This window comes from Protopterus annectens, chromosome 5.part1, assembly GCF_019279795.1.
Source record: "Protopterus annectens isolate FY-2018-M chromosome 5.part1, PAN1.0, whole genome shotgun sequence".
Lineage (NCBI taxonomy): Eukaryota > Metazoa > Chordata > Ceratodontiformes > Protopteridae > Protopterus > Protopterus annectens.
Window position 1 is genome coordinate 616,469,467 of NC_056736.1, and position 14,285 is coordinate 616,483,751.

The following is a 14,285-nucleotide window of genomic DNA, read 5'->3' on the forward strand; positions in this document are numbered from 1 at the left end:
AATACAGCACTGAAACTCAAGAATAACCTGAATATGTACATGTGAGAGAGGTTCACCAGTGGCTGAAACATCCTGATTTGTATATCCATTATCTCAATTGGTTCCAGGACTCTGAAATGAAAAAAAACAGTTTGACAATTAGTTGTTACAACACATTTTTTTAAAATAAATAACAAATGCAATGTAACTTTGAAGCTTAAACTCTCCATGAGTACAATACTTTATTGTTGTTTGCACTGCTTAATTTCAGGTATGCGTTTGGAATTCATGAATAACCCATTAACTCAGTGCAGAGCTGTGTTAAGGTTGACAAAAATCCTGTGCAAATGTAACCACTGATGTTGCATAAATAAAGGAAAGAGAAACATCCACCACATCATGGAAAGGTAGGACATAAGTGGAAGTCATTTTACACCAGAAGTACTCCAAACAATTGCAGAACTGATATGTAGGGTTACAACTAGCATAACTCAGCAGTCTGGAACTATGAAGTTACTTTCCTTCCTTTAAGGAGCCAATATCAACTTGACTATAGCATGGTAGAATGGTCATTTGCATCCCACTACATTATACTATACTTCACAATACAAATCTGTTTAAGTTCCTTATATAACATGTGCTATAGAAAAACAAAGCTTATCCTTGTCTATATTAAAGTGCTACTTGGATCTATGGATATGCTTTGGAACATTAACCACATTGCTGTTCCTTGCACTACTGATGGACAGAGGCAGCTCTTTAATGCTTTATCCCATGCATGAGTCTCCCCTCAAATTGTCTATGGTATGACCCCATGTATTTTCATTAGGGGTAATATATAATTATAGACCATGGGGTGGATAAGGCCAATCTATAATCAAATGGAATAGGTTAATTCAAGCACAAAAAGGGAAATTGGTTAGACGATACATGACCCATAGGGACAGCTAGCCTAGTACTTTCCTATGAACGTATAGAATAGAATAGAATTAGTTGTGGGGCATTCATAAAATGTTACACAACTAGTACAACTACATAGCAAAAAAATTGCTGCAAAGAACTTAATTTGCATTACAGCCATTAATTATACATTTCAATTTTGTTGAGTGCAAAATAACAAGTGTTTAAACATGCAGCTTCTTTTTTCTTTCTTTTTTTTTCTTTTTTGTTTTGTCCTTTACACGATCCTTCTGATAACTTATTTGCCTTCACTCTTTTGGTATACTAGTTCTTCTGATGGTGGGTAACAGCCAGGCCTATTCATTCCCCTGATAGGACACCTGCTTATTGGCCCATTCATTCACCTGACTGGACATCTGCCTATAGGCCCATTCATTCCCCTGACTGCACAACTGCCCAATGTCCACTCATTCTTTAACCAATGTAACAGCCTTGCCATACTATTCATTCTCCCCATGAAGCAGGCATCAGGTAGAGGGAGTGGGCTATCTAGTAAATCATGCAAGATCCCCTCCTAAGCCTAACCCCTCCCCACATCATCTGGTTGCTAATATATTGCTATTGCTCTAGTGAGGTCCTGCATATACCATTCCGGCTTATATACAGCATGTGGCAACATTAGACTGTAGCTGCTCCTCCTGACATTCCAAAACACTCCTGTAGGGTTTAGTCATGAATTGGGAAGAATCACCTCCTTCCTCCAAAGATGGTTTGCTGGTGTCAGCCAGTGAATTGAATGTCATGCTATTCGGACAAATGGCTCTGAATTTTCCATTTTTGAGGAGCACACTTCCACTTCTTTTCTCTTTTTAGAAGCTAAATACTTCCTTTGTTCATGGTTCTGCTCACAGTTAGATGAGATGTACATTTTTGATCATGATATGGAAACTATTAAAATTACTGTCAAAATGTTAAGAGTATTAAAGAATAAAAGTAAATGCGTACCATATAATGCAGGGATGTAAACATGAGAAAACAGACGATAACCATCATTAATTCAGATTTCTAGCAGGGATGTTATTTCATTAAAACTACTGCTGGAATGTTTTGTGGCGCAGAGTGTGTGAAGATTAAACACAATTTGTACCCACAACCCTGTGGTTTGGAGAAATTCCTTTCTTAAAGCTGCAAGGTCTCAGTTGTGATTTCCAGTTACTGTTTATCTCAAATTGCAAGTTCTTCCACCATCTCCATTTCCTTGGGTCACTTCATTTTCTTCTTTCTGACTAAAAACTTCTTCTTTAATTCATTACTGGATAGCAAAGTGGTACAGCAGTTAGTGTTGTTGTCTAACAGTGTGTGGGCCTTCAGTTTGATTCTCAGCTGGGGTGCCTTTCTGCAGAATCTGCACATCCTTCTTGTGTCTACATGGATTTTTGCCACATGCTCTAGTTTCCTCCTTCATCTCGAAGATATTCTGAAGATGAATTGGAGATCAGCCCTTCAAATTACCCACTGTTGTCTCAGCTTTGAGTGAGTGAGTGAGTGAGTGAGTGAGTGAGTGAGTGAGTGAGTGAGTGAGTGAGCATCTCCTGCATTTGAATTCTACCCTGTCTAGGATTAGTTTCACTGCTGAACTGAGATAGGATCCAGCTCTCACATGCCCCTGATTTGGGTTAAGTGGATTACAGGTTCATAGATTCATAGCCGGTTACTGGGCTATTGACCCAAAGGTCTTTATAAGCCTAGCTGTGTGTACCCAGTATAAAACTAGGGAAACAATATAAAGGACCTTTTCTAAACTCGAGATCTTAGTTAGCAACAACTGTCCATATCTAGGAAGGTCATAATTGAAATCCCTGTCAGGAATTTATGATTTCTCATCCAGTCATCCAGGCTATGCTTAAACAAGGTCATAGAGAGGCTTTGTTTGATGTGAATTGGTAGCCTATTCCTGAGGAGTGGCAACCTTTGAAAGATATATCAGTCTCTCCAGCAGGTCCTACTTATGTTGCAGGCCAGGTTAAGGTCCCTGGAGTGGGTGACCCTTGTCCCATTTCACTTGCTGATGTGCAGCATTTCCATTAGGTTTGGATCTAATATTGCTCTGTAGGCCAGGCACAAGTTCATAGGTTCACAGGTTCATAGGTGTGTACTAGGCTAATGGCCCTGGAGCCTTTACAAGCCTAGCCCATAGGATTACCCTGGCAACATTTCACTCAACCTTAGTTCCCAGTGCCTCTGCCGAATAGAGCCACTGGAGTGATCCCTGGGGTGAATTTCCTATTTCCCATCCACTCATCAAGATTTTTCTTGAAGAGGGCCAGTGAGGTGCTCTGCTTGACATGTATGGGAAGTCTATTCCATAGCATAGGCAGTCTCTGGATTATGAATCTGTCCCTCCAGCACGTTCTGTTTTTTGTGATAATGAGGTTTAGGTCTCTGGAGCGTGTGGTGCAGAGAGATTGGGATTTTTTTAGATGTAGCATTTCTAACAGAGCTGGGTCAGACATGGCTTTATAAATCAAGCAGAGATCAACTCTAAGTAGGTGATATGAGACAGAGAATAGTCAGAGTTTTTTTGAGTCTGTCCATATAGGATAAGTGTTTAAGGCCTAGGATCCTCTTTGTGAGTCTGTATGCTACTGAGTACAGTGACAGTGACTGCAGTCTGTCAATATATGGCATATGCTGGAGACTTTGAATTTTCTGGGTTAGAAATCTCTGAGGTCTCTCAAGTTGCTGCAGATGCCTGGTAAGAAATATAACAAAGGAAACATTGTACTCAATTACTGGCCTGATGAGGGTCGAGTACAGGGATGTTATGATCTCTTTCACTCTTGACACAATACCTTTTCTAATGATGTGTGTGACGTAGAATTTCTTCCTTACCACAGTAGACACGTGGTGGTCAAAGTTTAGGCTACAGTCAACTTGCTTTCCCAAATCTCTCACTACTGAGTTGTTACTTAGGGTATTATTATTTATATGATAGTCTGCAAGGATAATTGTTTTTACTCAAGGGGATGATAATGCATTTTTTGTATTGTGTTTGAGTCCATGGCTTTGGCACCAATCGTTGGTTTGTGTAAGTCCCTCCTGAAGTATATTGGCATCATTTGGGGGGGTCAACGATTGCACATAATCTGCAGTTGTCAGCAAACTTAGTCAGCCACAGCCTCTCTGTTTTGGTCTGAACTTCTAAGAAGTATATTCCACACAATAGGGGGGGCAAAGCACTGATCCCTATGGAACCCCACTGGTTATAGGTCTGCTGGTTGAGGTAAAGTCCCCAACTTTGACTGAGTGTGATCTGTCAGTGAGCCAGTTAGCAACCCACCTGACAACATAAGGGTTGATATTCAATTGGGAGAGTTTATCAATGATGCCCGAATGTGGGATTGTGTTGAAGGTAGGCTGTATGCATAGATTTGTCTTTGTCTATGAATCTGGTGATGTTTTCAAAGAAGTCCACCAGGTTTAACAGGCATGACCTGCCTTTGACATAACCAAATTGTGTCGGATCAAGGGTTTGGAGATCACTTATATCCTTATTTATATGGTCCATGATGATTCTTTCCATGGCCTTACAGATAAGGCTGGTTAAGCTTATGGATCTGTAGTCTCCAGGGTCTGTTGGTGTACCCCCTTTATGAAGGGGATGAAAGTTGCTGTTTTCCATTTAGCAGGGCTAAAACCAATACTCAGGATGTGCTTAAACAGGGTACCTAATGGAGTTTCTAACTCATGGTTTAGACCATTTAAAATGCAACCTGGGATGTCATCTGGTCCCATAGATGCTGTGTTTTTGGGCTTGGAGACAGCATTAATGATTTGCTCTTTGGAGGTGCAAGATGGGGAAGATGTAGAGAGAATGATTTGTGGAATGTTTGGAGGGGACAGGGGGGTGAAATTTTTGAGAAACTGTCAGATAATAGGTTAGCTATTTTTGCAGGATCAGTGTGTGTGATGCCATCCACAGCTAATTCAGCATACGTCTGAGTCCTACCTTTTAGATTATGGATATAGCTGAAGAATGCCTTATGGTTATCCTTAGCTATGGTTGCTAAATTTTTTCAAAGTTGCCCATAGATGATTTTACAAGTTGTCTTATTTGTTTGTTCAAGCAGAGGAGGGTGGTCCTCCAGTGCTGGGACGTCTCTTTTTTATTCTTAGACAGCAACTTCTTCCTCTTGTTTTATAACTTATCAATGCAAGATGTCCACCAGAGAGGCTTGATTTTTTTCTTGAGGATCTTGTTTTGATCCTATGAGGTACAGCAGTGTCAATGCATTTGTGTAAGTGATTGTAAGGGCATTTGTGTATACCTTAGTATAGTTGTCAATGCCACTTGTGGGAACAGAAGCTTGGAAATTATTTATGCCATCCCTTAGGAGGGTATAATTAGCTTTGGTGAAATTTTTTAGCCTGATTTCACCTAAGAGGGTTTCAGGTGTTGAAGCTACTTAAAATGTGACTGACTTGTGATCACATTTAACCAGTGAGGATCCTATACTTGTGGTGGTGCAATGGTTACCCATGTTGGTGAGGACCAGGTTGAGAATATTTGAGTCCCTTGTGGGGTCGCATACTATTTGTTCCAGGGTATTAGTGTTAACAAAATCCAGGAACCTCTGTATGAGCATGTTGGTACTTGTGTACGTTTCCCAGTTAATGGAGGGATAGTTAAAACTGTCCATGACTAGAGTGTTTGGTCGTAATTTGATTGACTCAAGTAGGTCCAAATAAACAGCATGGGTATCATGGTTCATTAAAGGGAGCCTATAGCTAATGATGACTTGAAGGGGGGGGGGGTCTTACCAACAGTTATTTGAACTTGGAGTAACTCCATGGACAATGAATAAATAAATGAATAGTACGTTACTGTAAAAAAAATATGTACATAGCTCTGTTAGTATATGTATGCTAATGCATATGTATATGTATACAAATATTTATTTATATTTATCTATCTATAAATATGGATATAGATATGTGTGTGTATTGTGTTTACCCTCAGCTACTGCTAAAGAGTCACTTACATTCTTAGCAAATAAATTAAGCAAATTTAAATGTTGTTCACGTAAAGTAACAATAGCATTCTGAAATGCTGTATTATGGCTGCCATCTGGTAGCAACAGTGATATAAAGCAGGGCAAAGATAAAGTGGTGTGTATTACATATTGTAAAAACTACAAGGAAAACCTAGCCAAGCTAGAGTTTTCATGGGTCTATTTTTCTTCATTGAAAGCTTAATTGAATGAACCACTAATTTTCAAACATAAATCAGCAAAAGCTCAGTTAAGCGAATGACCGTCCCAGCCAAACATTTCCTAGGGAAAAAATCTAGTAGGCCAGCTACTGACCATAACAAATACAACAAAATTTAAAACCCTGCAAAGTGGGGGGCTTCACCCCCACACCCTCCCCAATGTAGGGGGGAGCTTTGCCCCCAGACCCCCTAATTAAATATACCAACTCCGAGATCGCACTTCAGTGGAGAAAAGGGCAAATCCCTGATGATGGCCAACTGCATCCTTTCCCTAGGAAAGTTTTCATTGAAACAATTGAAACGATTGTTCGCTTAATTGAGATTTCATTGAATAGAGTTTGATGACTAGCGATTTGCTCAATTAAGCAGTCGACAAACTGATATAGACCCATTTCCACTGTGTGATACCTCAATCCTCCTGTAATAGAGGCCCATGGGATACATGCAAATGACCCTTTGAGGACATCAAGTGTTTCAGCAATATGGCTTCAGAATGTCCATGACTTTTTACTTTTTAAGTCTTTGTAGATATATTCAGGCCAATAGAGCCAAACCCCACTAGCTCTGGACATGCATGTTTCAGCCTTCGTATGACCTTGTCAGCATAGCATATGTGGAAATTTTAGCTATATTTTAGAAACACAGGGTCTATAACCCAGCTGATGTCCATAACCATTAAGGTGTCTGCAAAATATCCCAACTAACAAATTAAAACAAAGAGTTAGAAGGTCACACTGAAAAACAAATCAGAAAAAAAACTAAATGAAAACTCCAGCCAAGCTAGAACTTCCAATGAGTGACCTCCCAAACCTCCTGTAACAGAGGCACATGAGATATAAGTCAACCTAATGATAATGGACATCAGCTGGGTATAACAACCCTTTGTTTCTTATGCTTAGTCAAACAATCTGCTTATGCTATGCTGATGAGGTCATAACAAGGCCGAAATATGCATATCCATGGCTAGTAGGGTTTGGCTTTATTGGCCTGAAATTGTCCATTAAAACGACTTCAAATGTAAAAGTCATGGGCAATCAGAATCGCCATATAGCTGAAACACCTGATGTTCATAAGGGTCATTTGCATATATCCCATGTGCCTCTGTTACAGGAGGTTTGGGAGGTCACTCATTGGAAGTTCTAGCTTGGCTGGAGTTTTCATTTAGTTTTTTCTAATAGCATTTCCAAAATTCATCTGTCTTCTCTGGCACTGTCATTTATGCAAATATATTTCTTAATTAGTTAATGCCCAAGGAACTACACTCCTTTCTTAACTGATAATTACCTTTGAACTACATCTCAGTATTTACAAAATCCATTCATCATAGTTTCTGAAGTACATTAACTTAGTTACTACTGCTTATTTACAATTAATAAGGGAAACTTGCCAAATAGAAACATATACATCTTTGGCTTTAGGACTACTTATACATGCAAAATAAGCTTAATTAAAGATTAAAAGAAACACATTTACAAAGTATATCAGCAAAAATGTACAGACAGACAAGATATTAATGAGAAATTTTCTAATTGTATGTCAGCAATATAGGGTTACCTGTTGCTTTGGAAACAGATGTCTATATTTCTGTCAGGGGGGGGTTATTCAGCTTTCTAACAAAGCAGTATCTGGAGCCATTTCTGACTTCACACCTTAGCAGGTATGTTACTCCAGATTGTAGAGGCTGTTTTTGCATATCTCTTATTAATTCCTGTTACATATGACCTGTCACCTGCTGAAGTAAGAAAATCAGGGACAAAGATAAAATCTGAAATGGTAGAAGGGCCATGAATATTGTATGAAAAATGGAAATCGCTGCATTTTTAACTGCTGAATGATTTGTAAGTTTGCAGTCATCATCTTCTTTCGGCTGTTTCCATTAGGGGTCACCACAGCAGATCATCTGTTTCCATTTCTTCCTGTCCTCTGCATCTTGCTCTGTCAAACCAACCACCTGCATGCCCTCTCTCAACACATCCATAAACCTTATCTTAGGCCTTCCTCTTTTCCTGTTACCTGGTAGCTTCATCCCTAGCATCTTTTTCCCAATATACTCAGCATCCCTCCTCAGCACATGTCCAAACCAGTGTAATCTTGCCTCTCTGGCTTTGTCTCCAAACCTTCCAACCTGGGCTGACCCTCTAATATACTTATTCCTAATCCTGTCCACCCTTGTCACACCCAGTGCAAATCTTAACATCTTTAACTCTGCCACATCCAGCTGTAACTCCTGCCTTTTTGTCAATGCCACTGTCTCCAAACCATATAACATAGCTGGGCTCACTACTCTCTTGTAGACCTTCCCTTTCACTCTTACTGGTACTCATCTGTCACAAATCACTCCTGACACACTTCTCCACCCACTCCATCCTGCCTGTACTCTCTTCTTCACCTCTCTTCCACACTCATCATTACTCTGAACTGTTGATCCCAAGTATTTCAACTCATCCACCTTTGTCATCTCTACTCCTTGCATCCTCACCATTCCTCTATCCTCCCTCTCATTCACACACACATATATTCTGTCTTAGTCCTGCTGACCTTCATTCCTCTTCTCTCTAGGGCATATCTCCATCTCTCCAGGGTCTCCTTCACCTGTTCCCTACTCTCACTACAAATCACAATGTCATCTGCAAACATCATAGTCCATGGGGACTCCTGTCAGATCTCATCTGTCAACCTGTCCATCACCATTGCAAATAAGAAAGGGCTCAGAGCTGATCCTTGATGTAATCCCACCTCCACCTTAAACGCATCCATCAATCCCACTGCAGACCTTACCGCTGTCACACTACCCTCGTACATATCCTGTACCACTTTTACATACTTCTCTGACACTCCCGACTTCCTTGTACAATACCACAACTTCTCTCTAGGCACCCTGTCATATGCTTTCTCTAAGTCTACAAAAACACAATGCAACTCCTTCTGACCTTCTCTGTACGTCTCCATCAACACTCTCAGAGCAAACATCGCATCTGTAGTGCTCTTTCCCGGCATGAAACAATACTGCTGATCACTGATCATCACGTCCCTTCTTAACCTAGCTTCCACTACTCTTTCCCATAACTTCATGCCGTGACTGATCAATTTAATCCCTCTGTAATTACTACAGCTCTGCACATCACCCTTATTCTTAAAATTCGGTACCAAAACACTTTTTCTCCATTCCTCAGGTATCCTCTCACTTTCCAAGCTTTCATTAAACAATCTGGTTAGAAACTCCACTGCCATTTCACCTAAACACCTCCATGCTTCCACAGGTATGTCATCTGGACCAATAGCCTTTCCATTCTTCATCCTCTTCATAGCTATCCTTACTTCCTCCTTGCTAATCCACTGCACTTCATGATTCATTATCCGCACATCATCCAACCTTCTCTCCCTCTCATTCTCTTCATTCATCAACCCCTCAAAGTACTCTTTCCATCTGCTCAACACACTCTCCTCACTTGTGAGTATGTTTCCCTCATTATCCTTTATCACCTTTACCTGCTGCACATCTTTCCTAGCTTGGTCCCTCTGTCTAGCCAATTGGTCCAAGTCCTTTTCTCCCTCCTTAGTGTCCAACCTTTCATACAACTCTTCATACGCCTTATCCTTAGCCTTCGCCACCTCTCTCTTTGCCATGCACCTCATCTCCTTATACTCCTGTCTACTTTCTTCATCTCTCTGACAATCCCACTTCTTCTTTGCCAACCTCTTTCTAGTTTGCAGTAAAGAGCTCAAAGTTGTCAAGCAATTCTTTGCTGATTAACACCACATTTAATAACTTTTTTCCATGTGAACGAGTAAGCTTGCTACATAACACATGAGTTTGTATTGTGTCACATAGAGGCAGCACAGAGATAACTGCTGTCAGTTTACAACACGGTAAAATACATCAGATCAGATTAAATTACCGTAGAAAGCTGAAGAAAGCCACACAGGTTGCATATATAAATACTATGAAAGTGAAATGGAAATGGGAATCTTATTTAGATGACTTCAGTTCTGTTTCTAAGAAGGTACATTGTTTAATACACCTTCATTTGTTGGTATATTCATATTATATTTTAAATAATCCATTCTAATTTATCTCTAAACACAACTTACAGGGACTGGAGTTCTTTAAGAGATTCAAACTGATTCACATGGATTCTCTTGATTGGGTTATAAGATAGGTTCCTACAAAAAGCAAAGAGATATAGTATTTTTATAATTAAATATATGTATATATATTTACATATCGATAAGAACTGGAACTATTATCAACATGTAAAGCATAACATACAGCATTTTCAGAAATGGTAAATCCATAAAGATGTAACGAGGTAGTTCGTGAAGTCTGTTGAAAGAAAGGTCTCTAGAAAACAAACAAAAGTTATAAGCTGTTACATACCAAGTGAAGAACCAAACAGTCACTTCCACAATTCATGTCAAACAATAAGTAAGCAATAACAAATATAGTCAAACATTCTGACATTTATATTTTTCAAACTGTTCAAAGCCTGGAGTGTTTACATTTGCATGTTTGCATGCATGCATTATTTGGTACAATGCACTAAAATAAAGCCACACTAGAAATACCATTAATGTCTCCTGTGTTGCAAATGTAACTAAAATAGTTGAGTCAAGTCACACAAGACTAAACTTGAGTATTGTTCTCTTTAATATGACACAGAGGGGTGAGCTTATTTAACATAGTATTTACATTTTCCTTTCAAAAGAAACAGGTTAACCTGTCCTGGGTTGTTCTATTACAGGTTCCACACACCTGTGGTAGTTTATATCCTCATGAGCTATTAACAGTTACCTTGGTTTATGTCCTTGAATACCAAAAGCTCTGTAACATATTGCCATCAGACAGGGCCATTTGTTAGGGCTTAGTGTGTCAGAATATGAGAAGATAAGAAAAAAAACTGTTGTACAGTCCTAAATTAGCCATCTTACATGACTCAGTAAGATTCCTGCATCCTTGTTGTCTCTCTGAAGGATCTGAATTGCAACTACTGATCCACTTTTTTTTTTTAAACCCAAACTGCATCCCTGGGTTTAGCTTTAATCATTTTAAATGCTGTGTATTTCTAAATTTCTAACATGTTCGGTCTCTACACAGCCAAGTGCTGTGCTTTTCTTTCCTATATCTCAGTGTAAAATGTATTTAATCTGCTTATGTATGTATGTATGGGGTTCCTGTCAGCATTTTGAATGTTGAAAATGCCGAATTTAATTTCATCTAAGTGAATTGTTCGAAATCTAAGAAGAGCGAATTGATGGAACATCGATTTCTTTCCCAGAGAAAGAAATCGGTGGGCCATCATCGGAGTTTGCTATTTCCTCCACTGTTATGCGGTCTTGGAGTTGGTATATTTAAGTAGGGGGGTGTGGGGGGCATAGCCCCCATGTTGGGGGGTGTGGGGGGCAAAGCCCCCCACTCCAGTCAGTGTTTAAAGTATTGAAAAAAAATTTTTTTGCACGGAACACTGATTTCTTTCTCTGGGAAAGAAATCAATGTTCCGTCAGTTCGCTTTTTTGAGATTTTGAACATTTCAGTTCGATGAAATTGCATTCGGCGTTTTCAGCATTTGATATGCTGATATAGACCCTATGTATGTATGTGTATGTACATTTATTTATTTTCATTGTTAAACAGGTAAATTAAGGGTCTGTACACCTTTTTCTGTCATAACCCATGCCAAATAGGCTAATACAACATCATTCAAAGCAAAAAAAAAAAAAAAAAAATATATATATATATATATATATATATATATATATGTGTGTGTGTGTGTGTGTGTGTGTGTGTGTGTGTGTGTGTGTGTGTAAATATTGTAACAAATAACTAAAATACACAGCATTACAATAAAATCAGTAATCCAGAAGCATGCATCTTATAAACAATAACAGAGATGAGATAGCGAAGTATATATACACAGAGATTAAAAATTTGTGTTGACAGCCTGATGGAAACATGCTCAGAAGTTACATTTATGCTGTGTGCAGAAAAGTAGAAATATTGGTTTTACTATTCATTATTTATTTATTTATTGTGCATGCCTAGATAAATTATATGCACTTTACGTCAGGGAGTAAGACATAACCTTCACAGATGTGGAGAGGAGGTAGAGATTTTTGGTTATGTACCCAAAGTCCTTTCTCCATTGTTAAAGTAGAATGAATCTGTGAAGTTTCTGCAATGTCAGACCTCCTTTAGCATGTTTTTATATCACTGAGGTCTAGCAAGAACTGCAAGCATTTATAGCAGGCAGAAGCAACCTAGATGACACTTAATGGCTGAACCTGAATCCCACCCCCAAAATAACGAAAAACTAGATTAGTACTAACACGTTCAGCAAACAAATACTTCTAATCAGGAATGACACAAAAATCTTGTTGGCATTCTCTGGCTACATAAAATCCCACAATCTTTTGTTGTGACAAAATAATTCACAGCAGAGTCATAAGAAGGAGGGGGCAATGGTGTGGCTGCCCTGGTACCTCCTTCTGTGGGGCTGAACAGACTGACAGTTTACAAGTTGTCATTAGAACAATCTCAGTAATGACATTTTCTTAACTGTCAAACTGTTATTTGTTTTTAAAGGTAGCATTAAACTATTAGGTTGCTAGATAGTTACTAATTATTTTCTTTAGAACAGCAGTTGACTGTCTGTAAACTGTCATTAAGTAATCTCAAGTGTGATTCCTTATAGACAGTGTGGGTTGGGGGGATCAGATTATTTTTTGAAATCTAGTTCTCCATGCCAGATTAATTCCCTTTCCTAGGCAGATTGAATATTCTAAACCTTTATTTCCACAGTACTTGGAGCATAAAGACTTTACATTTCACATTCTGGTCTAACCAGTGGCACCTGTATTATTTGGCCATTTGTAAATAGCTGAACAGATACATTTCCTCATATTTGGTAAAGTTGATAATAATTTTGCTCTGCATTACTACTCAGAATCTGTTCCTTATTTTTTCCAGATTCATATTGCATGATGGCATGCCATAATACAGAACATCAATGGGTGGGATAGGGTTCCCTTATGTATAAAAGCTGCAGCTATCTGCTGCTTCCTCCCTTTTGTTTCACACCAACTGAAAAACTGCAGAACAGTCTAAGATATTGCAGAGTACACAGTACAGTGCATATAAAATGTTATTTATTTTCTGTAGCAAACTCCCCTTTTTGACCTTGGGGCTACCTAGTGAGCTCAGACTGAATTGCATGGGGGCTTAGAAGAAAGATTTCTGTCTTACATCCCTAGGGGGTGGGGTTCAGTCTTGATTTCTAGTCATTCTTTATATGAAATATTGCATGTTAACCATGTACCTTTGAGGAATTTTCCAAGCATTCTGGTTACTCCCACCGCTGTCTAGGTTCCAAATGAAAATTTTCCATAGAAAAGACAAATAAATAAAACTGAGTCATCAATCTGAGTCATGACTTGCACTGAGTTTGAGTCTCTGGTATGCGCTGTGCACTTCAGTAATATTAATACCTAGAGTTGCAAGTCATAATCAGACGAGTAATTTAACTTTCATCCAATCTGTGATATTTAAATGAATACGTTTTATTGCTACTTGGTGCCAACCCTCCCTGCAGTGCATTCACATACTATGCACATACATTTCTTTTAAGTCCTTTCTCTAATATCTGATTACTTGGTGACCACCTATGTGTTTAGAAAGCTTTTGCTGCAATGATTTTATGAAATTACTTAAATTGGCATCATCATTGCAGGCCACATCTGAATTGTTTAAACTGTAGGAAGAGTTGACACTGTTAGACTACCTTGTCTCTGGAAATGTTCAAGGTCTATTGCTAATGTAACCGCACAGCATAGCTGTCATTTTAATGACCTAATCAGCTTTGAACAGGATTCAGTCTGCATGACTAATATTATTTAAAATCAGGCAGTTAATGTAGGTAATGCGATTCCTGTCTGCTGTGCTACTAATTTTTTTCTGCTCCACAAAAATTTGAGCTGCTCTATATTTCATACAGTTTGCCTTATTTCTTCTCTATTGAATATAAATGGCACATGATTAAACAGTATTATTTTCTTCCAGTAAAGTTACTAAAACCTCACATGCTCTATTCCATATCCCGCTGACATAATAAATTACATTCTAATAGCATTTTCACTACCA

General features: G+C 38.8%; 1 protein-coding gene across 1 annotated transcript in view; it reads right to left on the minus strand.

Moving 5' to 3' along the window:
• Positions 1-14,285, minus strand: part of RXFP2 (relaxin family peptide receptor 2) — a 1,960,183-nt gene that overhangs the window by 111,957 nt on the left and 1,833,941 nt on the right. The window contains exons 12-14 of the mRNA XM_044073236.1: positions 10,422-10,493; positions 10,244-10,315; positions 40-111 (exon numbers count right to left, since the gene is read on the minus strand). Of these exons, the coding sequence (XP_043929171.1) occupies positions 40-111; positions 10,244-10,315; positions 10,422-10,493 (216 nt within the window). The remainder of the gene's footprint in view (positions 1-39; positions 112-10,243; positions 10,316-10,421; positions 10,494-14,285) is intronic.